This window comes from Desmodus rotundus, chromosome X (genome assembly GCF_022682495.2).
Source record: "Desmodus rotundus isolate HL8 chromosome X, HLdesRot8A.1, whole genome shotgun sequence".
Taxonomy (NCBI): domain Eukaryota; kingdom Metazoa; phylum Chordata; class Mammalia; order Chiroptera; family Phyllostomidae; genus Desmodus; species Desmodus rotundus.
Window position 1 is genome coordinate 72,542,801 of NC_071400.1, and position 27,037 is coordinate 72,569,837.

General features: G+C 37.0%; 1 protein-coding gene and 1 pseudogene across 10 annotated transcripts in view; one reads left to right on the forward strand and one right to left on the reverse strand.

Moving 5' to 3' along the window:
* The window catches only part of CASK (calcium/calmodulin dependent serine protein kinase), a 439,221-nt gene that overhangs the window by 172,754 nt on the left and 239,430 nt on the right, over positions 1-27,037 (forward strand). For all 10 annotated transcript variants that reach the window (XM_053917273.2, XM_045187586.3, XM_053917276.2 and 7 more), the window contains exon 3: positions 11,046-11,151. In XM_053917273.2, coding sequence (XP_053773248.1) covers positions 11,046-11,151 — 106 coding nt within the window. The remainder of the gene's footprint in view (positions 1-11,045; positions 11,152-27,037) is intronic.
* On the reverse strand, positions 10,286-10,358 carry LOC112322547 (small nucleolar RNA U3; annotated as a pseudogene).

Here is a 27,037-nt window from a genome sequence, read left to right on the forward strand (position 1 = left end):
GGGGCAGAGATTAAATGATATGCAGATATACTTATAAGTGGGGTTTTTTTTTGTCTAATAGTTATCCTCAAAATATGCCCATTATTAGGATATACAAGGAGACACTAATTTTTCTGGCTTTCTAGTCTCAGCCGTACTCTTGTGGCCTCAAGAAGATGGGTTCGATGATTATCTGTCATGATCTTAATCCTTGGACATCATTATCTACATCAGTCTCTAGGGCTTTTGTGCTTCCCTTAAATTTTACTGTAAAATCTTTTGGGGAAGAGCATCTGTCACTTTTACAGATTTATAAAAATGGTTCCTGGCCCCAAATAAGTTAAAAATTGCTGATCCAGATAACTGCCACATTTTCAGGTACTTAAATACGCTGCATCCTGGTTTTATAAAAAAAGATTAAAGGAAAATAGTTTATTCTAAGGATAAAGCAGTATATTATTTACTTAAAATTGTATTGAAACAAGGAGAAATACAGCCTTTTCAGAATTCCCTATGTTTCTCTTTTTTTCTAGAGTTTCACTGTGTAAAAAAAGTATCCTCCCTGCTACTCTCACCTACTATCAGTGATTCCACATTGGAACAAGAAAAAATTCTATTGCTACTCCTTGAAGCTTCTTGATCAGTTTTGTTTTTAATTAAGATTACAAGGCAAGCTATTTAAATTCATATTGCTGTTAGCCATTTGCAGCTCTCTGTATAAATTGGGATTTTGGCAGTAGACCACCAAAATAAAATATAGAGATGATTTGGTGGTTCAGGTGTGTATGAATCTGCAGGGTTAACCATAATCCCTGATTTCAAGTTATTATTTATCAAAACAGTTAGCTTATTATTTGTATTGATTCTTTTCAAAATGTGTCACACATTGGTACTTACCTTTTACTATACATTTGTTTTTTACTATTTTTATGAGATTTGTTGACAAAAATATTCAACTGCTGGATGGTGAAACCCATATTATTTTTTTAAACTTTGATAATTATTTCACTATGCCATAGAGAATCTTGGCCTTAGTCTTTCATTTATTTGTATATTAAAACAGACTACAAATTGATTTCCGGGGAGACTTTTGGTCCTATTGGTAGTATTTCCTGGGCTGGCCCCAATCTGGAGGAAAGAGGTGTGAAGGGGAAGTGGGTAGTGAGAAAGCTTACCCTTTCAGGTATCCTTGTTGAACTCCTTGGCTATCAATAAATACATAAAAATAAAATAAGTATAGCAGCATAATTAGGAAAGTGTAAAATACTGGTATGTGAATAACATTTTTGACTTAGATGTATTAGTTGAATTCCTGTCTTATTGCAGTAACTTTTCTTTGTAAACTTTACTGCATAAAAATTTATAAAGGCCAATGAATTTTAACATACACACATATATATTCTCTATCATGCCACAAAGTTCCTTCATGCTTCTAACATGTATGTTTTTAAGACTTTAATATTGAAAAGTAATTGAGGTATAAACTAATATTTCTCTAATTTTCTTTTACAAAGTTAGGGATACCATTTTGAAATAGATGTCTGGTTTTAATAATAGTGAAGTGCCCCATCTTTTTCCTTTTTTTAGTAAAGCTTTTTTTTCCTCAAATAAATTTTTATTGTATTTTTTCCCATTGTGATTTAGTCTCCTTATACTCCCCTACCCCCACAATCACCACACTGTTGTCCATGTCCATGAGTTCTTTTTCTTTTTTGCTCAATCCCTCCACCCTCTACCCTGCCCCACACCCTTAGCTGTCATCCTACTCTCTATCTATGAGTCTGCATCCATTTAGCTTGTTAGTTCAGTTTGTTCATAGATTCTACATATGAGTGAAATCATATGATATTTGTCTCTCTCTGACTGGCTTAAAGAAAGCATAATGTTTCGCTTAGCATAATGTTCTCCAGGTCCATACATTACTGTCCCAGAGGGTAAAACTTTCTTCCTTTTTATGGCTGGGTAGTATTACATGTGTAAATGTCCCATAGTTGTTTTCTCCCTTCATCTGCTGATGGACACTTGGGCTGCTTCCATATCTTGGTGATTGTAAATAACTCTGCAGTGAACATAGGGGTGCTTATGTTCTTTCAAATTAGTATTTTGTGTTCCTTTAGCTATATTCCCAGAAGTGGGATTGCTGGGTCAAAAGAACAAAGTTGGAGGAATCATGCTACCTAATATCAAACTATACTATAAGGCCATGGTAATCAAGACGCCATGGTACTGGCATAAAAACAGACACATAGATCAATGGAACAGAATAGAAAGCCCAGAAATAAATCCACACCTTTATAGTCAATTAATATTCGACAGATAAAGCAAGCACATACAATGGGTTAAAGATAGTTTATTCAATAAATGGTGTTAGGAAAATTGGACACATAGGTACAGAAGAATGAAACTAGACTACCTTCGTACACCACACAAAAGACTACATTCAAAGTGGATTAAAGACTTAAACATTAGACCCGAAACGAAAAATATCGTAGAAGAAAACATAGGCAGCAATATCTCGGACATTGCTCATAGCAGTGTTTGATCAGATATATCTCCCCAGGCAAGGGAAACAAAAGAAAAAATAAAATGGGACTACATCAAACTAAAAAGTGTTTGCTTAGCAAAGGAGACCATCAACAAAATAAAGACAACCCACGGAATGGGAGAACATATTTACCAATACATCTGATAAGGGGTTAATATCCAAAATTTATAAAGAACTTATAAAAACTCAACGCCAAACAAAAACAAACAACCCAATGAAAAACTGGGCAAAGGGGCCAAATAGACACTTCTCCAAAGAGGACATACGGATGGCCAATAGACATAAGAAAAGATGTTCAACGCTACTAATCATCAGAGAAATGTAAATTAAAACCACAATAAGATATCACCTCACACCTGTCAGAATGGCTGCCATCAATAAATCAACAAACAAGTTCTGGCGAGGACGGAGGGGGGGTGGAATCCTTTTGCACTGTTGGTGGGAATGCAGATTGGTGCTGCCACTGTGGAAAGCAGTTTGGAGATACCTTAAAAAAATTGTAAAGCTTTTTTGGTTTACATTTCCCGAAATGAAAAGCAACAGAGGATTTGTACCTTCTAGATGTTTATAACATTGTATTTCTATTTTTATCATGTTCAAAATACCTTAATGATCATTCATATAATTGAGAAAAATTCTAATGCTGGAACTTTACTTGGTGTGGATTTCAGTCACCTCTGCCTTTTCCTTTTATCCATATAATTAACATCTCACTATGTTACTAGTTGAATCCAAAACAAATTTTCACTGAATTCATGGCTGAGTAACAGCTTGAATAGAAGACTCAGAGTTATATCTTCTAAAAGGCAAATGATTTGATTTCTTTTTAACTTAATGTTGGCCCTTATCCACAAGTGCCTTTTAAGCAAATGTTCTTTCAGGACATTTTAATACCTTAGAAGATAAATAGTAGTAAAGATTATTGTATTGGTCTCCTGTAATTTATAGTACTTCAATATCGATTAAGAATGTCCTAGAGTTTTTAAAATGGTACTTCAGATAATTATTTACCAAATCCATCTTAATGAAGAGTGAGAGGAAAGACAATTAGTTCTCACAGTAATTGGCTTTATTATATTTTCCAGGTAATGGTTGTTTATAAATATAATGTTGCATTTAGTTTGAATTTGGTACCCAATTGGATGGGCTGCTTTAATACATTCGTTACATTTAATCACAACTGAAAACTTGGGGGGCAATATATTTCCAAAACCCCAGGCCCTGGCTGGTGTAGCTCAGTGGATTAAGTACAGGCTGCAAACCAAAGGGTCGCCGGTTCAATTCCCAGTCAGGGCATATGCCTGGGTTGAAGGTCAGGTCTCCAGTAGGGGGTGTGCAAGAGGCAATCACACATTGATATTTCTCTCCCTCTCTTTCTCCTTCCCTTCCCCTCTCTCTAAAAATAAATAAATCTTTTTTTAAAAACCATTAATCTGTAAATGCTTAATACAGTTAAGATTGATTTCAAACTAATACTTTTGCCTATTTAAGAAAAACTTTGCATCAAACATTCTCAATTAGTAATATGCTGCTTCCTTCCTTTTTTTTTTTGATGATAAGAATTATTTATTTCCAAAGTCAAAAATTTTGTTTTATATTTGTTTTTTCTCCACCCACCCCCACCTCCCACCCTCACTCCTTCCCACCTTTGGATCTGTCCATGGGTCATTTATACATGTTCCTTGATGACCCTTCCCCTCCTTCCCCCCATTATTACCCTCCCCCACTCTGGTTACTGTCAGCTTGTTCTTTATTTCAATGTCTCTGGTTCTACTTTGCTTGTTTGTTTTCTTCATTGGGTTCCACTTATAGCATATGATATTTGCTTCCCTTCTTTAGTAACCTGAGAGATAAGATTTTTAGGCCATAGGATTTTTTTTAATAGGCAAGAAATGAAATTAGAAGCTGCTTGAATTTCTTTGTATGTGAAAAAAGATAATAAAACATATAGGGTAATAGTAAAATGTGTAAAAGATCAAAGAAACAGAGTTTGCAGTTAACCCTGATTGGTGTGTGGGCCTGACTGGGCCTCTGGTCATCCACTGGTTGAGAAGGTCAACTCTCCCGATTTACAGGAAGACAGCCTCATTAACGTCAACCTGATCTGTATGATTGCCAAAGGCAGCTGGGATCTTTACTCTTCAAATTAATTATTAGATAAAGGTGGAACTCAACAACAGAATTTGACTTTGCTACTACAGGGTAGGGCAAATGTAGTTTTACAGTTCATATGGAGAAATAGCACAATAATTAATAAATAATGCAATAATAAACTGTTTTGTGTACTCACAACTGTAAACGTACTTTTGCCTCACCCTGTATAATCCTTGCAAGGTTCTGCTTAGATTCCTTTTTTAAAATATCATATGGCGGCCAAGATGGAGGCGTAGGTAGAAACACTTCACTTCCTCACACAACCAAAAGAAAGATAACAACCAATTTAAAAACAAAAAAAAATCCAGAACTGCCAGAAATTCAAACTGCATGGAAGTCTGACAACCAAAGAGCTGAAGAAACATTCATCCAGACTGGTAGGAGGAGCAGAGACAGGCAGCTGGGGTGGAGAGGACCAGTCGGTTCCCATTCACACACTGATAAATGAGGAAGAACAACTGGGGAGTGAGACACACCGTGGAACCCAGGGTTTCAGTGGTGGAAACTAAAGACTCAAAACCTCTGGCTGTAAATTCTATGGGGGTCTTGGCAGCAGGAGAAACTCCCAGTATCACAGGAGAGTCCATTGGAGAGGCCCACAGGGTCCTAAGAAGTACACTAACCCACCCACCCAGGAATTAGCACCAAAAGCTCCCAATTTGCTTGTGGGTAGCAGGGGAAGTGACTGAAAGCAGGGTGACACTGAGGAAGCGGCATTGTTCTCTCTCTGAACCCTCCCCCACATGCAGTGCCATAACTCATACCTAAGGCTCCGCCCCTTACAACATAACAGGTGCCCCAAGACAAAGAAATATGACCCAAATGAAAAAACAGATCAAAACTCCAGAAAAAGAACTAAGCGATGAAGAGATAGCCAACCTGTCAGATGCAAAGTTCAAAACACTGGTGATCAGGATGATCACACAGATGGTTGAGTATGGTCACAAAATAAAGGAAGAAGTGAAGGCTATGCAAAGTGAAGTAAAGAAAATTAATAGGAAACCAACAGTAAAGGGAAGGAAACCAGGACTCAAATCAATTAGAGCAGCAGGAAGAAAGAAACATTCAACCAGAACAGAATGAAGAAACAGGAATTCAAAAAAATGAGGAGAGGCTCAGGAACCTCCGGGATAACTTTAAACATTCCAACATCTGAATCATAGGGGTGCCGGAAGGAGAATAGGAAGAGCAAGAAATTGAAAATTTATTTGAAAACATAATGAAGAACTTCCCTAATCCGGCAAAGGAAATAGACTTCCAGGAAGTCCAGGAAGCTCAGGGAGTCCCAAAGAAGTTGGACCCAGGGAGAAACACACCAAGGCACATCATCATTACATTCCCCAAGATTAAACAGAAGGAGAGAATCTTAAGAGCAGCAAGAGAAAAGGAGACAGTTACCTACAAAGGAGTGCCCATAAGACTATCAGCTGATCTCTCAAAAGAAACGTTGCAGGCAAGAAGGAGCTGGAGAAAAGTATTCAAAGTCATGAAAGGCAAGGACCTACATCCAAGATTACTCTATCTAGTAAAGCCATCATTTAGAATGGAAGGGCAGATAAAGTGCTTCTGAGACAAGATCAAGTTAAAAGAGTTCATCACCACCAAGCCCTTATTATATGAAATGTTAAAAGGACTTATCTAAGAAAAAGAAGATAACATCTATGAACAGTAAAATGGCAACAAACTCACAACTATCAACAACCAAACCTAAAAACAAAACCAAAAACAAAAATGAATTAAGCAAACAACTAAAACAGGAACAGATTCACAGAAATGGAGATCACATGGAGGGTTATCAGTGGGGAGTGGGAGTGGGGATAATGGGGGGAAATGCACAGGGAGTGAGAAGCATAAATAGGTAGAAAATAGGGAGAGGTTAACAATAGTACAGGAAATGGAGAAGCCAAAGAATTTATATGTATGACCCATGGACATTAACTATGGTGGGTGAATGATAGTGGGGCGATACAGGACAGAGGGGAATAAAAGGGAGAAAAAAATGGGACAACTGTAATAGCATAATCAGTAAGCTATATTTTAAAAATAAAAATAAAATAAATCCTTATTGGGTGGTTCTATGCAAGCGCACTTAAATTTTGGTGTTTTATACGAGACATATACTGAGGTGGAGATTGCTAATCCAATGCTAAGAATGTCAGACGTCAGAAGTCATTCCTTCAGACATATTTGTAAATACCCAAATTACTTTTGACCCATGGTCAAATTAACTTGTTGCAGAATTGTGTCACTCTGGAAGTAAAATCCAACTTTTAAAAGATACTATGCAGAATTCTATCACAAGAACAACTAGTTAATGAAATGAATAAGTAAATACTTTCCAGGAAAATTCTTTAAAAAAAATTTTAGGCCCCAGTGTCTTAAGAAACTAGTAGTAGTGGTAATAGGCAAAGCAGTAAGTGTGGTAGTCCTTATGCCATGTAGGAAGTTGATTTAATTTGTGTGTTTCTCCAGTTTGGGTCAGAAAATGAAATATTACTTTCTATACTACTAGTTCTCCTTTTAAGGGGAAATAAATTGGTAAAATATAGACATGTACTTAAATATTATATAAGGGTATTTATTACACATAGAAATACATAATTTTTGAATCTTTTAAAATTTCCCTCAGAAATTAGAAAATAGAAAGGTACAAGGAAAAATGGAGTGTTACCGGTTAAATGTAGACAAAGCAGCACTTCCAAACAGCCGTGATAACTCTAGGTCAGGTCACTCACAGGAACGTTCTGTGCTAGTATCTCTAAGCAGTCAGATAATCTCTATTTCAAATCAGTACCTATTTTCTGATTTCTTTCTACTCTGCTTTATGAGTTGATTTGTAGGCAAGTAGAGGCATACCTGGGAGGTACTGTGGGTTTAGTTCCAGACTACCACAATAAAAAGAAGCATCGCAATAAAGTGAGTCATAATCTAAAACAAACATTATGAGCTTATTATCTGTGGAATCTATAGTTAGAATGCATATGTGATACATTTGTATTTTTTAACCTATGATTTTTCTATTTAGGATTTTTAATATACCCATTAAGTATTTCCATAATACTTAAATTATGGAAAAATGGTGCCACAGTTATCCTAGATGTAAGCCAATTTTTGCATTATTACTCTTACAATTTCAAATATATTTTTATGTTGTTAATTCTATGCTGTTTAATTAGTGTTCTGATCTTAGTTGCTGAAATGTCAGATTTGATGACATTTAAATGTCTTTAGTCCTTGAAGGCAGGGTCCCCAGCAATTCTTTCTTCATTTTGAACGTGGGTAGGTGGTAGTGACTAGACCAGGATCATGTTCAACCACATGCCAAGCAGTAATGTGCAAGTTCTAATGGAGGGTTCTTTAGTGCATGCATGTCTACTTTCAGCCTTTTAGTTTAACAAATGTGGCATGTGACAAATGGTGATTGTGGAGGCTGAAACACAGTGTAATTACATGAATGGGGCAAAATAAAAAAGATAAACTGAACACAGGAGAAAAGACCAGTTTTCAGTGGCAAACACAAAATCTCTGTTACTTCTTGACTCCAGGGTCAGAGCATTGAGTTAAAATCAGCTTTTCTGTCGAAATGGAAAGAAAGTGTGAAAATAGAAGGTATTAAAGGGGTACCTTCTAATAAAATGAGAAGCTAGAGACAAACATAAAAATAAGTAATAAATCTCTTGAGCTTTTCATTGCATCAGGAGATAGCACATTCTTGAAGGGAGAGAAAAACTGCAGGCACCTGGTTTATGCCGTCTGGCTTCAGCCTGGCCCTCCAGGAGACTTGTCAGAAGCCTTCCTTGTAGTTATGACTTCCCAGCACAAAACCCACACCTGATTCACACCTCTCCTCCCCTGCAGGACCTTTCCAACCACTTTAGGAGACAGAGACCATCTTTCAAGTACCTCCAATCTCTTCCTTTACAGTGAACGCTGAGCCACCTTACCCCTAAGCCCCATAGTGCTGTACTCCACACAAGTCCTTTCACATCCATTTTCTCATTTGAATCTTACCACTGCTCTCTGAAGTTGATGTAGTAGACTCTGCAGGTCCTACATCACCTACCGCCTTCCCCACTTCATTTGCAGTAAGAAAGGCATTTTAGAAGTTAGCCGTTGGTAGTCATGTATCAGTGACAGAGGCAGGACCGGCACCACGTTTCCCAACTCCATATCCCATGGGCTTTTCATCACTGCCACTTACAAATGCAGAGTATTCCCTCTAAAACAACTGCAAAAACAGACAATCAAAACTTTTTTGACTCTATTCCTTTCCTACTGCTAGATTCTTCTGATCTGATCATCTCTAAACCCAACATCATGGAGTTGGAGAGGCCAGGGCTCAAACCTACCCCTTGTGATACTATGTGATCTTGAACACATTTCTAAGCCCGTTTCCTCATCTGTAAAAATACCTGCTTCACAGGGTTATTGGGACAGTATATGACAATGACTATATTAAGTACTTAGCCCAATGAGAGACATGATAAATTTTTATTTATTATTACATAATTGTCTCCTGCATACTGACCTCAAACCTGACATCTCCACAGAACTTCATCCTGGCCAGAATGCTAATGGTCTCTCTTGGCTGAATCTTACAGCCTTTTCTCTGCCTTCTCCAACTACGCATGCCTTAATTCCTTCTATTCCCTTTCTTAATATTGTGTTATTGATTCTTCCTTTGCCTGGTGGCTTCTCTTTTGGCTAATTTACTGATTTGCTTTCTTCATTCTGTCTACCCTTATGTAAGTCGTTCCCTCGGCAGCCATTGCTCTGTTGGCAAAACTAAGTTGAATTAATATTAAATCAGAGAGCAGATAATGTTCTCTTTTGCTTTGGGCAATGTATCCTTGGCCTTTGTTCTCTTTACCTGTCTCCCTCTATTTCCAAATATAAAAGTGTCATATTGGATTTTATTCATCCAAACAGGTAAAACCGCAGCACTATTTTTTTAAAGATTTTATTTATTTATTTTTAGAGAGAGGGGAAGGGGGGGAGAAAGAAAGGGAGAGAAACATTAGTGTGTGGTTGCCTCTCACGCACCCCCAAATGGGAACCTGGCCTGCAACCGAGGCATGTGCCCTGACTGGGAATCGAACCAGCAGCCTTTTGTATCACAGGCTGGCACTCAATCTAGTGAGCCACACCAGCCAGGGCAAAACTCCAGCACTATTAACACAGGACGGCTTTAATTATCTTGTTCCATGTAGACATGGCAAACTGTCTTCATATGATGATGATGACAGTGGTGATATTAACAGTTTTATTTTGCAAATAGTATTATAGAACTTGCAAACTGGTCTTACCTACATTATCTGAATTTGATCTTCAAAATAACACTTTAGATTGTGTCCTGAATTATCCTGAATTTATAAATGATGTAAAAAGAAAACTTCTGACTTTGATGCTGGGAGTAGTATCTTTTCTATTTAAACCATACTCTTTTTTGCCCCCTATTCCATGTAATTGCCCTGATGTGTGTCTATAAATGCTAGATTTTAGACTAAGACAATATATTATTATCCAATTTAGGGAAAACTAAGAAAAAGGGGTTAACTTCAAAACAACAAATTGAGTTACTTATTAGCAGATTAAGAAAGAATTATAAATTTCAAAACTTGATTATAAAAGTTTGAGGAAAGTAACTAACTATAGAAATGATCCCTGAAAGTATAGTCTTTATATATAAATGGAATTCTATGCAGCAGAGAGAAAGAAGGAGCTTATACCCTTTGCAATGGCATGGATGGAAGTGGAGAGCATTATGCCAAGTGAAATAAGCCAGGCAGTGAGGGACAAATACCATATGATCTCACCTTTAACTGGAACATAATCAACAAAAGAAAAAAGCAAACAAAATATAACCAGAGACACTGAAATTAAGAACATTGTAACAATAGCCAGAGGGGAGTGGGGAGGGCATACTGGGGAGAGGGGTCTATAGGAGCTACTATAAAGGACACAAGGACAAAATCAAGAGGGAAGGTAGAGGTGGGGGAGGGAGGTGGGACTGGCTGGGGTGGGGTGGAGGGAAGGGGAGAAAATGCAGACAATTGTAACTTTATAAAAATAAATTAATTAATTAAAAAATAAATAAAAGTTTGAGGAAAGTATTTGTGCTATTTACATTTGTATTAATAAGAACTGACTTTATAATGTATATAGATTTAAGGTGGCAAAAGACATGGAAAAGTTATAGTGTCAAAGATTTTACAGGTTAAAAGGTAGGCTTAGCTTAAATGGGGGATTTCATCTCTTTACTTAGAGAAATCTTCATGTTACCATAGATCATATCCATTCATTCATCATTCACTCTGATTGTCTTTTGTTCCTACCTAACAAAGCATGTTGTGTGTTTGTTTTGCAGATCTAAAGCGGGAAGCCAGTATCTGTCATATGCTGAAACATCCTCACATTGTAGAGTTATTGGAAACATATAGCTCAGATGGAATGCTTTACATGGTTTTTGAATTGTGAGTGTACATTTTATTTTCTTAAGGGTTAAAGCTTTAAGCAATATTAGTTTTGAATAACACTAATGCTTTCTTTTAAAATTTAACAATAGTTGTGGACGCATCTATTACAAGGACCTAAAATAATAAGAATAAAAGGATTATCTCATCTTTAAAGTTCACAGTGGCTGAGGAAGCAAAAGTTAGTCATATTTAGTTACCCTCACATTTTTAGCATACTTCAGAGAAGAGGCTCTAAAAAGAAAGAATTCAGAGAGATAGGAGGCCCCAAAATAGAAAATTCTGATCATAGGAGTCTTCATGAAGAGGGGTGGGATGGCGGTGGAGGCCTCCATGTAGCAAGCCTCTCTAGCAACTAAAAACAAGTAATAAGAGTTAAATTCCTCTTTTGATATAATCACCATATTGGCTTATAAAGGAAATTCTATAGATAATAGTGCATCTTGATTTCAATAAGCCACTTGACATATTTCTCACAGAATTATGTCAGTACGATGGAGAAATGTGAGCTAAGGATAGGGCAACTCGGTAATTTTATAGCTGGTTAGATGATTGTGTCCAGAGATTGTATCCTTTATGGGCTACCATCCTATTCTGTTCAAATTTTAATCAGTGGCTTGATTAGGGTATCCCACAAGGTAGTAATCAAGGATCTGGCCAGGGCTGAAGTCATTTTAAGGCTCCAGTGAGGATGGATCTGCTTCTAAGCTCACTCATGTCATTGTTGGCAGCAGGCTATTAGGCTGAAGGCCTTAGTTCCTCATGAGCTATTGGCCTGAGGCCACCGTAGGTTCCTTGTACCTGGATCCCTCCTTGGAGTAGCACACAACATGGCAGCTGGCTTCATCAGAGTGAACAAGCAAGAGGGCAACAGTATGAACAAGACTGAAGGCAATCTTGTAACCTAATCTCAGCACTTCTGCCATATTCTATTAGTTAGAAATAAGTCATTAAATCCAGCCCACACACAAGAGGAGGGGATTACACAAGGGTGTGAATACCAGGAGGTGGTGATCACTGGGAACTATGTCAAAAGCTACTCCCACAAAAGGCTAGCTAATACACAGAATATCCAGATGAAAATTTTAAAATATTTTACAAGCTTGCAGCAGAGGAGCTGAAACTAAGAAGATGAAATTTAAGACCAGTTGATATAAACTTATTCATTCAAATATGTAAGTGCAAGTACACCATGAATTTAGTTGGAGCTTCTTGGGTGAAAAAAATGGAAATGTTCTAGTTAGTTCTTGCAAAAGAGCTTTAAAAGCCCTAAATGGAACCTTTGGCTACACGAATTATAAGTGCATAGTATTCAGAACCAAGCCGCACTCCCACTGTATTGTATGCTGCTCATTCTCCTGGCATGTTCATAGTAAGCAGGACACTGTCATGCTTCCAGAAAGGGATAACCAAAGTGGGAAAGAGCCTAGAAATTCTGTCATAGAGTCATAGCCTTCAAAATCTTTGTTGGCAAACTTACTAAAAAAATTTTGAAACTATGTACCTCCTCACATATTTTCAAGGTGACATATAAAAACTTATATTGTGAGCTTGTAGTGTTCAGTATCTCATATTTTTTAATATATTTTCTTCAAAACTGGACAGCTGCACCTTTATCTCATTCGCTTTATGTCTGCTATGTGACTAAATGGCAAAACTAGTCATCATTGTCAAACCAGTGAGCCAGGCTCACTTTCTGTCGGAAAAAAAGTCTGACTTTATTTTTCAAATAAAATTAAAGTGTTAATAGACATCCGTGCGACACCCATGTTACTATTCATTTCTTTTCTTACTGTATTTTTTCTATTACCATTTAACCCCTTATTACCCACTTCCCCCCTGCAATCACCACACTGTTGCCCATGTCCGTGAGTGCTTTTCCCTTTTTGCTCTATCCCTCCTTCTAATTCTAAAATAGACCAGGCTTTCCCATGCATGTATTGTCTGGAAGAAATAAGATGGTTCTTCCCTTTCTTATCCAAGTTTTCTGTGTTACTGTTAAGGTTCTCTCCTTCACTTGAGAGATTTGTATTCTCCAGTTGTCCCTTTGAAGCTAGGGAACTTCTCAGGATAGGAGTATGGTTTGTCATTTGCCATGGTTTCCTGTGAATGGAGTTGTAAAAGGAAAATCAGCAGACCACAGACATGTTTTCAGATAGATCAAATTGTGGCAAATGAAAATATGGAAATTGATTGCCTTAAAATTATCATAATCCCTTGGAAGGACTTTGAGTACTCCCAGAGATACTCTAGTCCCAGTCCGAAGAACAGTGGCATGGAAGAGCTATTGAAAATGTTGGGAGGCTTTAGTTATCCAAAAATCTATTGGCTTTTTTTTTCTGCTAAAAGAGTCCTCACAGCAGAAGCCCATGGTAGAACATAATGGATGTCTTCAGTTATTTAAAAGATTGTCATCTGTAAGAGGATTATATGTTTGTTCAGTGTAGGGTCAGGGTTGTAACTAGAATCAACAAATGGCAGGTAGATTTCGCCTCTAATGGTTAGACTTAACTGCATACATGAATGGGCTGTCTCACAGAGTACACATTCCTCATTAGATATATTCAAGCTGAAGTTGGTTTGAAGTAGAGAGGGTCCCTAACATCCCTTCCAATTTTAAGATATTATAATTTTAATTACTTTTTCTGATTAAGTATTCTTTATTCAAGAAATACGTTTCTGTCCAAATTTTTATTCACTGAGAAAACTAAAGAAATAGATTTCATCACATACTATAAAACAGCATAGAAAGCAAAATTTAAAATTTTGCTTAAATTTTACCTTGTCTCTGTTTGTTTCAAAAGGATATAAGTACAGTAGAGAGAAAATGGTTTTTGTTTTCATAAAACTTGGTTTAGTATCCCAATCATGTCACTTTTACTAATTATATGACTTTGGCCAAGTCTTCTTAGCTTCCCTGAGCCTCAGTGTTCTTTTTTAAAATTATATTTTATTGATTATGCTGTAACAGTTGTCCTGATTTCCTCCCCTTTACCCTCTCCACCCAGTAACCCCCATTCCCTCAGGCAATCCCCCCACCATTATTCATGTCCATGGGTCATGTGTATAAGTTCTTTGGCTACTCTATTTCCTATAATGTACTTTACCCCCATGGCTATTATATAACTACCTATTTGTACTTCTTAATCCGCTCACCTCTTCACCCATTCCCCTCACCCTCCTTCCGTCTAGTAACCATCAAAACGCTCTCTATATCCATGATTCTGTCTCTGTTCTTCTTATTTCCTTAGTTTGTTTTTTAGATTCAATTGTTGATAGATATATATTTTTGCCATTTTATTGTCCATAGTTTTGATCTTCTTTTTCTTAAATAAGTCCCTTTAACATTTTATATAATAATGGTTTGGTGATGATGAACTCCTTTACTCTTTTTTTCTTCTCTGGGAAGCTCTTTATCTGCCCTTTAGTTCTAAATGATAGCTTTGTTGAGCAGAGCAATCTTGGCTGTAGCTGGCTTTTCATGACTTTGAATATTTCTTGCCAATCCCTTCTAGCCTGCAAAGTTTCTTTTGAGAATTCAGCTGACAGTCTTATGCAAACTGTCTTGTAGATAACTGTCTCCTTTTCTCTTGCTGCTTTTAAGATTCTCTCTTGATCTTTAACCTTTGGCATTTTAATTATGATGTGTCTTAGAGTGGGCCTCTTTGCATCCATCTCATTTGGGACTCTCTGTGCTTCCTGGACTTGCATGTGTATTTCCTTCACCAAATTAGGGAAGTTTTTGTTCATTATTTTTTCAAATAGATTTCCAAATTCTTGCTCTTTCTGTTCTCCTTCTGGCATCCCTTCATGCGAATGTTGGAATGCTTAAATTTGTCCCACAGGCTGCTTACACTATCCTCATTTTAAAAAATTCTTTCTTCTTCCTGTTGTTCTGATTGGCTGTATTTTACTTCCTTATGTTCCAAATCATTGATTTGTGTCTTGGCTCCATCTACTCTACTATTGATCCCCTGTAAATTGTTCTTTTTTTCAGTTAGTGGATCCTTCATTTCTGACTGGTCTGTTTTATGCTGTTGAGGCCCTCACTAAGTTCCTTGAGCATCCTTATAACCAGTGCTTTGAACTCTGCATCTGATAGATTGCTTATCTCAATTTTGTTCAGTTCTTTTTCTGGAGTTTTGATCTGTTCTTTCATTTGGGCCATGTTTCTTTGTCTCCTTGTTTTGGCAGCCTCCTTGTATTTGTGTCTATGTATTAGGTAGAGCTTTTTTGACTCCCTGTGTTGCTAGTGTAGCCTAATGGAGTAGATGTCCTGTAGGGTCCACTGAGCAAAGCTTCCCCTATCACCCAAGCTGGGTAGTCGAGGTGTGCCCGTTTGTGTGGGCTGAGTACGCCTTCTTCTTATAGTTGAGCCTTGGTTGCTATTGGCAGGTCAATGGGAGGGATTTTCCCAGGCCAGGCAGCTGAAGATTGGCTGTGACTCCTTACCACCAACCTCTGCCCTGCACGGAGGATCAGCTGTGCAGGGGTAGGGTGGTGCTGCTCCAATGTGGTCTGTAGCTGTCCACTGGGTGCACTAGCCCTGGAATATCCTGGGTGGTGCAGGCCAACGTCAGCCCCCACCTGTGTTTTGCCCAGGGCCACTATGCCTGAACCATAAAGCAGTCTGAGATGGCTGCTATTTGTGCTGGACTTGGAGATTTGCAGGTGAAGCCTAGCTGTGAATCTAGCCTGGCTGCTGCTATTGCTGGGCCTAGGGCTCACTGAAGCCAGCCGTTGCTTGTTTGAGAGTATTTAGGAATTTGTGGAGCAAGAGTCAAGACTTGCCAATCATATGGAAAAGCAGCTTGGGTGGGCCTGTAAGTTGGGTGGGGTGGAGTGTCTGGGTATTTCCAAGGCGGGTCAAACAGTATTAGCCAGGTTGATGGAATCTCAGATATGGCACCAGAGCTTGCTGGCTCTGTGGAGGGAGGGTTTAGAAAAGAGACAATGGCCTCTGCTTCACATGAGGCCAGACATTGCAGTTCCTCCCTTTATGCCACTGGTTCCTTTCAAGCTGTTACCCCGGTACTAGAGCTCAGAGGGAGTGAATTTGCGTAGGTGAGTCCATGTGTGGGTTCTTTAAGAAAAACTGTTTGGGGCTCCAGAAGTTTCTTCCACCAACTCAATCCCCGCTGGTTTTTGCAGCCAGAAGTTGTGAGGACTTATCTTTCTGGCACTGTAACCCTGGGCTGGGGGCCCTGGGGTGGGGCTTAGACTCCTCGGTCCTGAAATATCCCTCCTGAATTTTTATCCACCACACCGTGGGTGAGGGACCAGCCCATTCTGCATCTACACTCCTCCTACCAGTCTGGATGGATGTGGTTTCTTTTAACTCTGTAGTTGTTAGACTTCCATTCAACTTGATTTCTGATGGTTCTTAGCGATGGTTGTTCTATATTTTAGTTGTAATTTTCATATGGTTGTGTGAAGAGGCGAGCCATGTCTGCCCATGCTGCCATTGTGACTGGAAGTCTTGAGCCTCAGTTTTCTTACCTTTAAAATCTTCATAATATTATGAGAACTAGATGAGAAAACTATATGAATTTACTTTTTATAAAATGGTAAAGTGCTCTGCAGCAGAAAGTATTGTTTTCACGGTTTAGTTTTAGTTCTTCAGTGTTGAATCTGTATTAGATTTTATATAGCTCATTTTATGATTCAGTTGTGATTGAAATAACTTACCAATGGCTATATATTGAGGTGAGACCTCATTAAAATTGCATGTTTACTAGTCACCTAATTCCAGTGTTAATCTGCATCACTAGAACATACATTTCTATTTAAAATTTTTTAACCCTTTTGGGGAGTTTTAAATAAAAGAGAATACTATAATCAACCTCAGTGTACCTGTCACTCTGCTTCAACCATTATCAACATTTTGCCATTCTTTTCCTACCTATCCATTACTGTTTTCTTTTTTATCATGGAGATTTCTAAAACAGCATCATTTCAACTATAAATTCTCCTGTTTGTATTTCTGACAGTTAAGGACCTTTCAAAATGACCACAATATTATTATCATACCGAGCAAAATCAATAATAATGTCTTAATATCATATATTCAATTGATGCTCAGTTTTCCTTGATTGAACATGAATTTTAAAGACTATATTTCTAAATTTAGAATTGTTTTATTAACTCTGGGGGTCTGGAAATAGATTATAAATTCACAGTTAAAATTACTTTGTCATTTCTCAAAAGGGTCAGAAACAAAACAGAAATATAAAATTTCTTCGTATCATGATTTTTTAATAAATTCACCCCATTTTCTTAATTCCTTTTGATCTTCTGGGTTTAAAACAAACAGACGAACAAATCAAAACTATGGATTACTGTAAGATTTAAGGTCCTGTGGATAAAAGAACAAAGCAGTAAGTTTGTGCGTACCTCCACCTACTGGCTAGGCAAGAGATTGCTTATCTAGCTGCATGTAGATGAAACTACATAATTAATTCCATATTTGTGGCAGCAGGATAGAATTCGCCCAAGTACTCAGGAACTCATTGCCCAGTTATGCATAATCTGGATCCTTTCTACAGTTTTATGACATGACACCAATACAGAGTGGACAAGGAAAGGGGAAACAAATGAAATAAGGTCAGATGGCTTTGCTAATTTGTTGGCTACTTAGAAACAGCTCTGATGTATTTGATGGAGAAAAGGCTACATCAAACAATATATTTCAGTTATCAGCAAGTTTCTTAATATGGTATCCATATCAGTCTTTGCTACAGACTGACTATAACCAGCTCTCCCTTGTTTTTCCTAAACTGAAGTCATGAAATTATTCATGTTGCTTATCACGTTAGAAAATTCTTAGAACAAGTTGATACCCATTATATTACAAATGATTTATCAGTTTAAAGCATACTCAAATGCAGAGACTCACAGAACCAGAATTTTAGGGCTAGAAAAGATTACAGCAGTAGATTTCAAAACTTAGCATTGGATAATGCTGAGTAGTGCCTATTAAACAAGCATGTTCCCAGTACCCACTCCTAAATATTCAGTTTAAACAAATGTGGGTCCCATAGCAGGAGTTCAAGAGGTGATTGACCTTTAAAGTAGGTGTAATACTATTTAGAGACTACGTTGTCATTTTCCCCAACACTCATTGTTGAAAATCTACATATGTTTGCACCATTGCCTTGGGATTACACTTAAATTTGGTCCTGTCTATAGCAATTTACTGAAACATTCAAAAATGTAGGTTCAATTTTGAAGACAGGACTGTGCTGTCATCCACCCCCCCCAATTAAATGTTTATTTCTAAGTAACACATGTGAACTTGTCTTTAGAAGTGCTGATATGTGAGTGAAACTGTAAATCCTAAATTGGCTGGCCAAAGAATTTTAATTACCTTATTATAGAATGATTACATATACCATGGGGAGAGTTTTACAGTAATTATATATGGATTTATAACACATCTGACGTGAAAACAGTAGTTTCTATCTCTCAAAATAGTATTAACGGTTTGTATTTTTTAGCTCACAGTAGAGATAATTAGACTGAAGGCACTTTATATTTTTAATTTTATTATTTTTTCATCTGGTGTTTATTCTTGGGGTTGGGAGTATTTGTAGAAGTCAATTTTACTGATAAAGTAGAATCAATTAGTGCTTCCAGCAAACCTACCAGATAGGGGAAAATACTTGTTTCATATCAAGTAAGAAAATTATAGAGTAACATTTTAATTTATATGAAGATATGTACTTATTTTTAATATATTTTATTAATTATGCTATTACAGTTGTCCTGTTTCCCCCCCTTTGTTCCCCTCTGCCTTGCACAACAATTCCCCCCCTTTACTTCATGTCCATGGGTCCTACATATAAGTTCTTTGGCTTCTACACTCCTATACTATTCTTACCCTCCCCCTGTCTATTTTCTACCTACCATTTATGCTACTTATTCTCTGTACCTTTTCCCCACCTCTCCCACTCCCACTCCCCCACTTATAACCCATCATGTGATCTCCATTTCTGTGATTCTGTTCCTGTTCTAATGGTTTGCTTAGTTTTTTGTTTTTTGTTTTTAGGTTCTGCTGTTGATAGTTGTGAGTTTCTTGTCATTTTACTGTTCATATTTCTGATCTTCTTTTTCTTAGATAAGTCCCTTTAACATTTCATATAATAAGGGCTTGGTGATAATGAACTCCTTTAACTTGACCTTATCTGGGAAGCACTTTATCTGCCCTTCCATTCTAAATGATAGCTTTGCTGGACAGAGTAATCTTGGATATAGGTCCTTGCCTTTCATGATTTCAAATACTTCTTTCCAGCTCCTTCTTGCCTGTAAGGTTTCTTTTGAGAAATCAGCTTATAGTCTAATGGGAACTCCTTTGTAGGTAACTGTGTCCTTTTCTCTTGCTGCTTCTAAGATTCTCTCTTTCTGTTACATCTTGGGTAATGGAATTATGATGTGCCTTGGTGTGTTCCTCCTTGGGTCCAGCTTCTTTGGGACTCTCTGAGCTTTCTGGACTTCCTGGAAGTCTATTTCCTTTGCCAGACTGGGAAAGTTCTCCTTCATTATTTGTTCAAATAAGTTTTCAATTTTTTGTTCTTCCTCTTCTCCTTCTGGCCCCCCTAGATTTGGATGTTGGAATGTTTAAAGATGTCCTGGAGGTTCCTAAGCCTCTCCTCATTTTCTTGAATTCTTGTTTCTTCATTCTGTTCTGGTTGAATGTTTATTTCTTCCTTCTGCTCCAAACAATTGATTTGAGTCCTGGTTTCCTTCCCTTCACTGTTGGTTCTCTGTAGATTTTTCTTTATTTCACATAATGCAACCTTCATTGCTGCCTGGGTCTTTTTTATACGGTTGAAGTACCCAATGATTCCTGGAGCTTCTTGATAACCAGTGTTTTGAACTGTGCATCTGATAGGTTGGCTATCTCTTCATTGCTTAGTTGTATTTTTCCTGGAACTTTGACCTGTTCTTTCATTTGGACCATTGTTTTTTTTGTCTTGGTGCACTTGTTACATACTAAGGGGCAGAGCCTTAGGTGTTCACCAGGCAGGGCAACCTGTGTCTCTGCATTGTGGTGCTATATGTGAGGGAGGCATCTGAGAGGGAGCGATGCCGCTTGCTTGGCTCTCAGCCCGCTTTCAGTCACTTCCTCCACTACCCACAAGCAAATTGGGCCCTTCTGGTGCTGATTCCCAGGTGGGTGGGTTTGTGTACGTTCTAGGACCCTGTGGGTCTCTCCAATGACCTCTCCTGTGAGGCTGGGAGGTTTGAGGCTTTACTTTCCTGCACTGGAGCCCTGGGTTGTGTGGTCTCTCTCACTCTCTAGTTGTTCTGCCCGGTTCATCTGCAGGCGAATGTGGGACTGCCCAATGCGCAAACCACTGCCTCACCCGGTCCACCAGCTTCTGCCTTGTCCCAAGTCCTATCTACCCGGCTACCCAGCTTCCCATCTCTGTCACTCCAACCAGTCTGGATGAATGTTTCTTCTTTAACTCCTTGGTTGTCAGACTTCCATACATTTTGATTTTCTGTCAGTTCTGGTTGTTTTTGTTTTTAAATTTGTTGTTGTCCATCTTTTGGTTGTGCGATGAGGCACAGTGTGTCTACCTATGCCTCCATCTTGGCCAGAAGTTGATATGTACTTATTTTTTTAGCTAGTATGATCTATTTTTTTGTTTGTTTGTTTTTATGTGTAGTGATATAAATTGCTGTTCATTCACTCAGCACATATTTATTGAATGCCTGCTAGAGTGCTGGGTAATAGAAAATAGTTGGGAAATACTATTTTATCCTAGTAAACATTAGAAACTTGAAACTTCAGGTAATTCAATAAGATTGGAGATATGAAGGAACCTAGCTGGGTGCCTGTGTAGGCCTTGATAAATACTAGTGGAAAGAAAACACATCTGTATCATTATAAACATTTTAAAACTAAACATTTCTCTTGACTAGCTTTACCACTATATTAAATGTTTAGTTGCATCTTAGTTTTAAGAACTGTGTGTCCAGCGTCCCCAAGATGACCCCTAGCTTTGATGATTCACTAAGAAGACTCAGAGGACTCAGTAGAGACTCATAGTCACAGCTACGATTTATTACAGCTAAAGGATATAAAGAAAAATCAGCAAAAGGAAAAGCTGCATGGGTTGAAGTTTTAAGGACAACCAGGTACAAGCTCCAAGGGTTTCCTGGCCAGCAACCAGTGTGACAACACATGTGAAATGTTGCCAACTAGGGAAGCTCATTAGAGACTCAACACCCAGGGTTTTTATTGGGACCTTGTCATGTAGGCATAGGCACCTTCTCTCTGCCTGGCGCATACCGAATTCCAGACTCCCAGAAAGAAAGCAGGTGTTCAGGATAAATCATATTGTTTGTACAAATAGTTTAGACACAGCAAGCCACTCTTTTCACTTAGGAAGGGAGGAAATTATCCAAATTCCCAGATGCTAATCAAGAGCCAACCTTGAAAGCAAGGCTTTCATGCTTTTCAAAAGATAGTAGTTTAGACCTGCTATGTTAACTTTTTTCTGTACAAACTAAAATAAAGATAAATAGAAGAAGGGTTTTGAATTGATAAACTCCTGAACCTTTAGGCAAAAATGTAGTTAGCTATCAAAATAATTGCAGAGTTTGAGTTTTTTAATTTTTAACTATAATTACTGTATCATTTTGACATCTACTTTAAAAATTTTTTAGGTGTCCCAATTTTTGTAGAAAACAAATCCTAGATTGAGATGTTATACTATAGAAAAGATTTGAAGCTTTGAATGCTACATTTGAAAACAAACTACATTCTGATGTCTCCTATCTTAGGAATGTATTTAAAGTTGTCACTCTGGTAATTTTTTATATATGAAAGCTGATCTTCAACCACTAATATAATTTTGAATAAATTTGTATACTTATAAAATAGGAAGAAAATTCAGTTAACTGTCTTATTTTAAAGAAGTAGTTAGTTAATGTAAAAGTAAAAATTATAAGCAGTTTTTAGTGTTGACAACCTTTATAATACACATTACACATACTTTATACAAACTTATAAATTATGGACAATTATAATCACAAAAATAATACCATTGCTAAAGTTAATCACAGTGAGCATTTCAGAACACTTCCTTCTATTTACACTCATTATCACAATCACACTAAATTGAGATCATTTTATATATGCAATTTTGTTTCCTGGTTCTTTTCACTTAATAATTTTAAGCATTTTGCTATGCCATTAAATACTTTTAGGTACAAATATTTTAATGTCTGCATTACAATATCTAAACTATATGCATGTGCCGTATTGAATTTAATAATTTCCCTATTGTGGCATGTTAATTGGATATTTACAGTTTTCTGTTTTTTCCTATTAGAAATAATATTATGATTAACATTATTCTTATACATAATTACTTGTTCACACTCCTGATTGCTTTATTTCCTCAAAATAAGCTTTTAGAAGTAAAGTTACTAGATAAAAGAATATATGAGTACATATAAACACCTGCATCACACATAGAATTAATCTTTTTATAGGCTATATTACATTGAGAAAAAATGCATACACTGAACTATACAGTTTAAGGGATTATTGTAAAGTGAACAACCATACAACTACAACCGAGGTCAAGAAATTTAAAAACTGTGAGCACCTCAACAGCCTTTGAATTCCCCTTTCTTTCTTTCTTTTTTTAAGATTTTACTTACTTATTTTTAGAGAGAGGGAAAGGGAAGGAGAAGAGAGGGAGAGAAACATTGATGCATGCATAAAAGATATACATCAACTGGTTGCCTCTCACACGCCCCCAACTGGGGACCTGGCCTCCAACCCAGGCATGTACCCTGACCAGGAACTGAACCTTTCGCAGGCCGGCACTCAATCCATTGAGCCACACCAGCCAGGGCCACAATCCCCTTTCTGATCACAACCCCCTATCTCTCTGAGAATTAATTTTAATCTAGACTTTACTTTCTTGCTTTTATATCTGTCTATACCATCCAAATAGGTATCCCTGAATAATATAATTTAGTGTTACCTGTCTTTTAAAATCTTATTTAAATGGAATCATACAGTATATACTCTTTCGGTCTGTGAGATTGATTCAGGTTGCTTTGTGCTTCTTCATTTTATCCATGTATAGTATTGCAATGAACCTTGCAATCACAGGTTATTAATTTTAATGGTAATCGGTATTTGAGTTGTTTCCAGATTTGGCTGTTTAAAGCACTGCTGTTGTAAGCAATTGTGTACATATATTCTGGTACACCTAAGTACACATTCATGCAGAGTATAGACCTAGGAGTGGAACTGATAGATTTTAGAATATGTACAACTTCAGTTTTCCCAGATAACACCAAGCTATTTTCTAAAGTAGACATTTAAACTGACCCCTTACCTATGCTCTATGCCTGTCTAAGGTGATCCAAGTCCTAGTTTTCCTGGCACTGCCCCTGCTTAAAAAGCCTGTTGTTAGTTCTTATTAACAGCCCCTTCCTTTTCTTCTCATGATTGCATGTTACCTTTGCTGCATACCCTTGCTAATAATTGGCATTGTCAGAATTTTTTATTTTTGCCAATTGGTGTGTAGTAGAATCTCATTGTGGATTTTCTTGATTACTCTTTCTTAATTGCCACTTAGTGACCTAGCTCTTCATTCCTGTAATGGTATCTATCTCTTGATTAATAGAACTTTGGAACTTTAATACAGTTTCACTTATCAGTCTTTTATGGTAAGTCTTTTTGTGTCTTAAGAAATAATTTACTACTCTGAGATTATAAAGATTAGCCTCCTATGCTTCTCATCCAGCTGGAATTGATTTGGGGTTGACTCTGAGGTAACAGTCCAATTTCATTTCTTTCCATGTGGATATTCAATAGTCTCAGCAAAATTACTGAAAAGACTGCTCTGTGGTACCCCTTTTGCCATAAATCAAGCATCCACGTATGTGTGATTGTTTCCAGGCTCTATCCTGGTCCACAGGCCTATTTGCCTGGCATTGTGCCAAGAGCACACTGTCTTTTTTACTGGAGCTTTATAATATGTCCTGGGAACCAGTAGAGCAGGGCCTTCCACCTTGTTCTTCTGCAGACATATCTTGAGGGGTGTACTTGTCTCTGCATTTTCCATATACATTTTAGAATCAGGTTGTCAGTTTTCATATACAAACACACGCACACCCCCCAAAAACAACCTGTTGGGATTTTGCCTTGAATATTATATCAAATCTTAGCAACTTGAGAATAATTGACATGTTTACAATATTGAGTCTTCCAATTCCATTGAACATGGTGTCTATCTTCCCATTTATTTGGGTCTTTAATTTCCTGCAATAACATTTAATGCTTTTCCCCACAGAGATTATATATATTCTTCATTAGATTTATTCTTAGGTATTTGCTTTTTTATATATTTTTTTAATTTATTTTTATTTTTTTCTAATTTTTCATCATTTTATTTTTATTTTTAAAAAAACATTTTATTGATTATGCTATTACAGTTGTCTCAGTTTTTTCCCTCTCACCTCCCTCCACCCTATAACCCCCATTCCCTTTGGCAACCTGCCCCCCACCCCTTAGTTCGTGTCCAGGGGTCATGTATATAAGTTCTTTGGCTACTCCGGAACTGGAGAGCATTATGCTAAGTGAAATAAGCCAGGCGGTGAGGGACAGATACCATATGATCTCACCTTTAACTGGAACATAATCAACAAAAGAAAAAAGCAAACAAAATATAACCAGAGACATTGAAATTAAGAACATTGTAACAATAGCCACAGGGGAATGGGGAGGGGATGGTGGGGAGAGGGGTCTATAGGAGCTACTATAAAGGACACAAGGACAAAATCAAGGGGGAGGGTAGAGGTGCGGGAGGGAGGTGGGACTGGCTGGGGTGGGGTGGAGGGAAGGGGAGAAAATGCAGACAATTGTAACTGAATAAAAATAAATAAATAAATTTAAAAAGAAAAAAATAGGTATTTGCTTTTAAAGATAGATCCTTCTCTCTCTCTTTCTCTGCTCTTTCCCTCTCTTGTGTTGACTTTATATTCCTTTCTATTCATCAGGCTTTGGCAATCCCAAAAATTTATCTGTAGAATTGTTTGGGTTTCCTGCATACCTGACCATATCATCTGTGTGTGAGGAGGATTTTATTTCTGAGCAGTTCTTTTTACATTTTATTTCTTTTTCTAGCCTTTACTGCAATGGATTAACATCCAGAACAATGGCAATAGCAGTTTTCTTAGCTTATTTCTGATCTTAGAGCCTGCTAAGCATGAATGGATGGTGAATTGTTATCAAATGCTTTTTTCTGTATATGTTGAAGTGATCAGGTGATATTCTTCTTTAATTTGTTAATGCATTAAGTTTCATTGATTCTTTGGTTAACCAAACTTGACAATGTTGTATAATTCTTAATAATCCTTTTTATATATTGCTATATTTGGTTTGTTTATATTTTGTTTAGACTTTTTACATCTATATTTATGAGAAGGTTGTACTATAATTTTCATATATACTGTGCATGTCAGGTTTTCATAGCTAGACTATGCTAGACTTATAAAGTGAATTGGGGAGTGTTCTCTGGGTTTTATTTTGCTCCCTTTATGATTGGTAGAACTCACCCATAAATCCATACAGGCCAGTCTTTCTTGTGACAAAGGTTATCATTTCTGACTCAATTCCTTAAGTATTTATAGGAATATTCAGGTTTTCCATTTATTACTGTGTCACTCTGGTGAATTATATTTTGCTAGGAATTAGTGCATTAAACAATTTTGGCATAAAGTAGTTCATAATATCTCTGCAGGATCTTTCTTATTCTTGATACTGGTAATTTATACCTTTACTTTTTCTTTCTTAGCCTTCCCAGACCTTTGCCAGTTTTATTAACTTTCTAAACAATGACTTTTAGTTTCTTTAATTCTTTTTATTGTGAGTTTATTTTCCATTTCAGTAATTTCTGCTTGTTTTTTCCATTCATCTATTTTGGGTTTAATTTTCTGTTTTTCCTCCCCTTCCTTTTAATTTTAATCTTTTTGTATCTCCTTTAGATGTGTCTCTTGTTAAAGACATATAGTTAAGTTGTTTTTTATTCTAGACTATCAGTCTTTGTCTTTTAATTGCAGCATTTAGTCTATTTACATTTAATCATTATATATCTTGGGATAGTTTGATTTACATCTGTGGTCTTCTTATGTGCTTTCTATTTTTACCACCTATTGCGTATTTTTTCTTGGCTTTCCTGATGTATCTGTATCAATTGAATATTTTTTAACATTCCATTTTGCTCTATTAATTTGGAGGCTTAAGCACTCTTTTCTGTCATCATAATGTGTACCCCAGAAATAACAGTGTGATTCTCTAATTCATCATATTTTAATATTGATACCATTGTCTTCCCAAATAGTACGAACACTGTAGAATTTATGTAGAATTACATAAATTTCATGTAATGCCTCCCTTTACTTGTAGGCTATTTTTTTATATATTTAAATTATATTTTTGTGTGTAAATGATGTTACATGTTTTTAGATCACTATTATTTTTATCCATTTAGATTGACCCTCACACTTGTCCTTTCTTTGTTCTCTAGCTTCAGCTAGAGAACATCTCTAAGGTTTTATCTGGATTCAGTTTCCTTGTGTCAGTCTGCTGAGTGCAAATTCTCCTTTTTTCTTAGTTTCAGAATTTCCTTATATCCCCTTTAAACTTGAAGGGTATTCCCTGAGCGGAGAATTCTAGATTGGGATTTTCTTTCCATTAGATATCATTCTACTGTGTTCTGGCTTCCATTGATACTGAGACTTCATCTAGCAGCCTGCCATTTCTCTGAGGGTAATCTGCCTTTATTTCTCAGGTTATTAAAGACAATGTTTTCTTCGTCTTTTGTTTTCTCTGTGATGGGTCATGTGTGTGTGT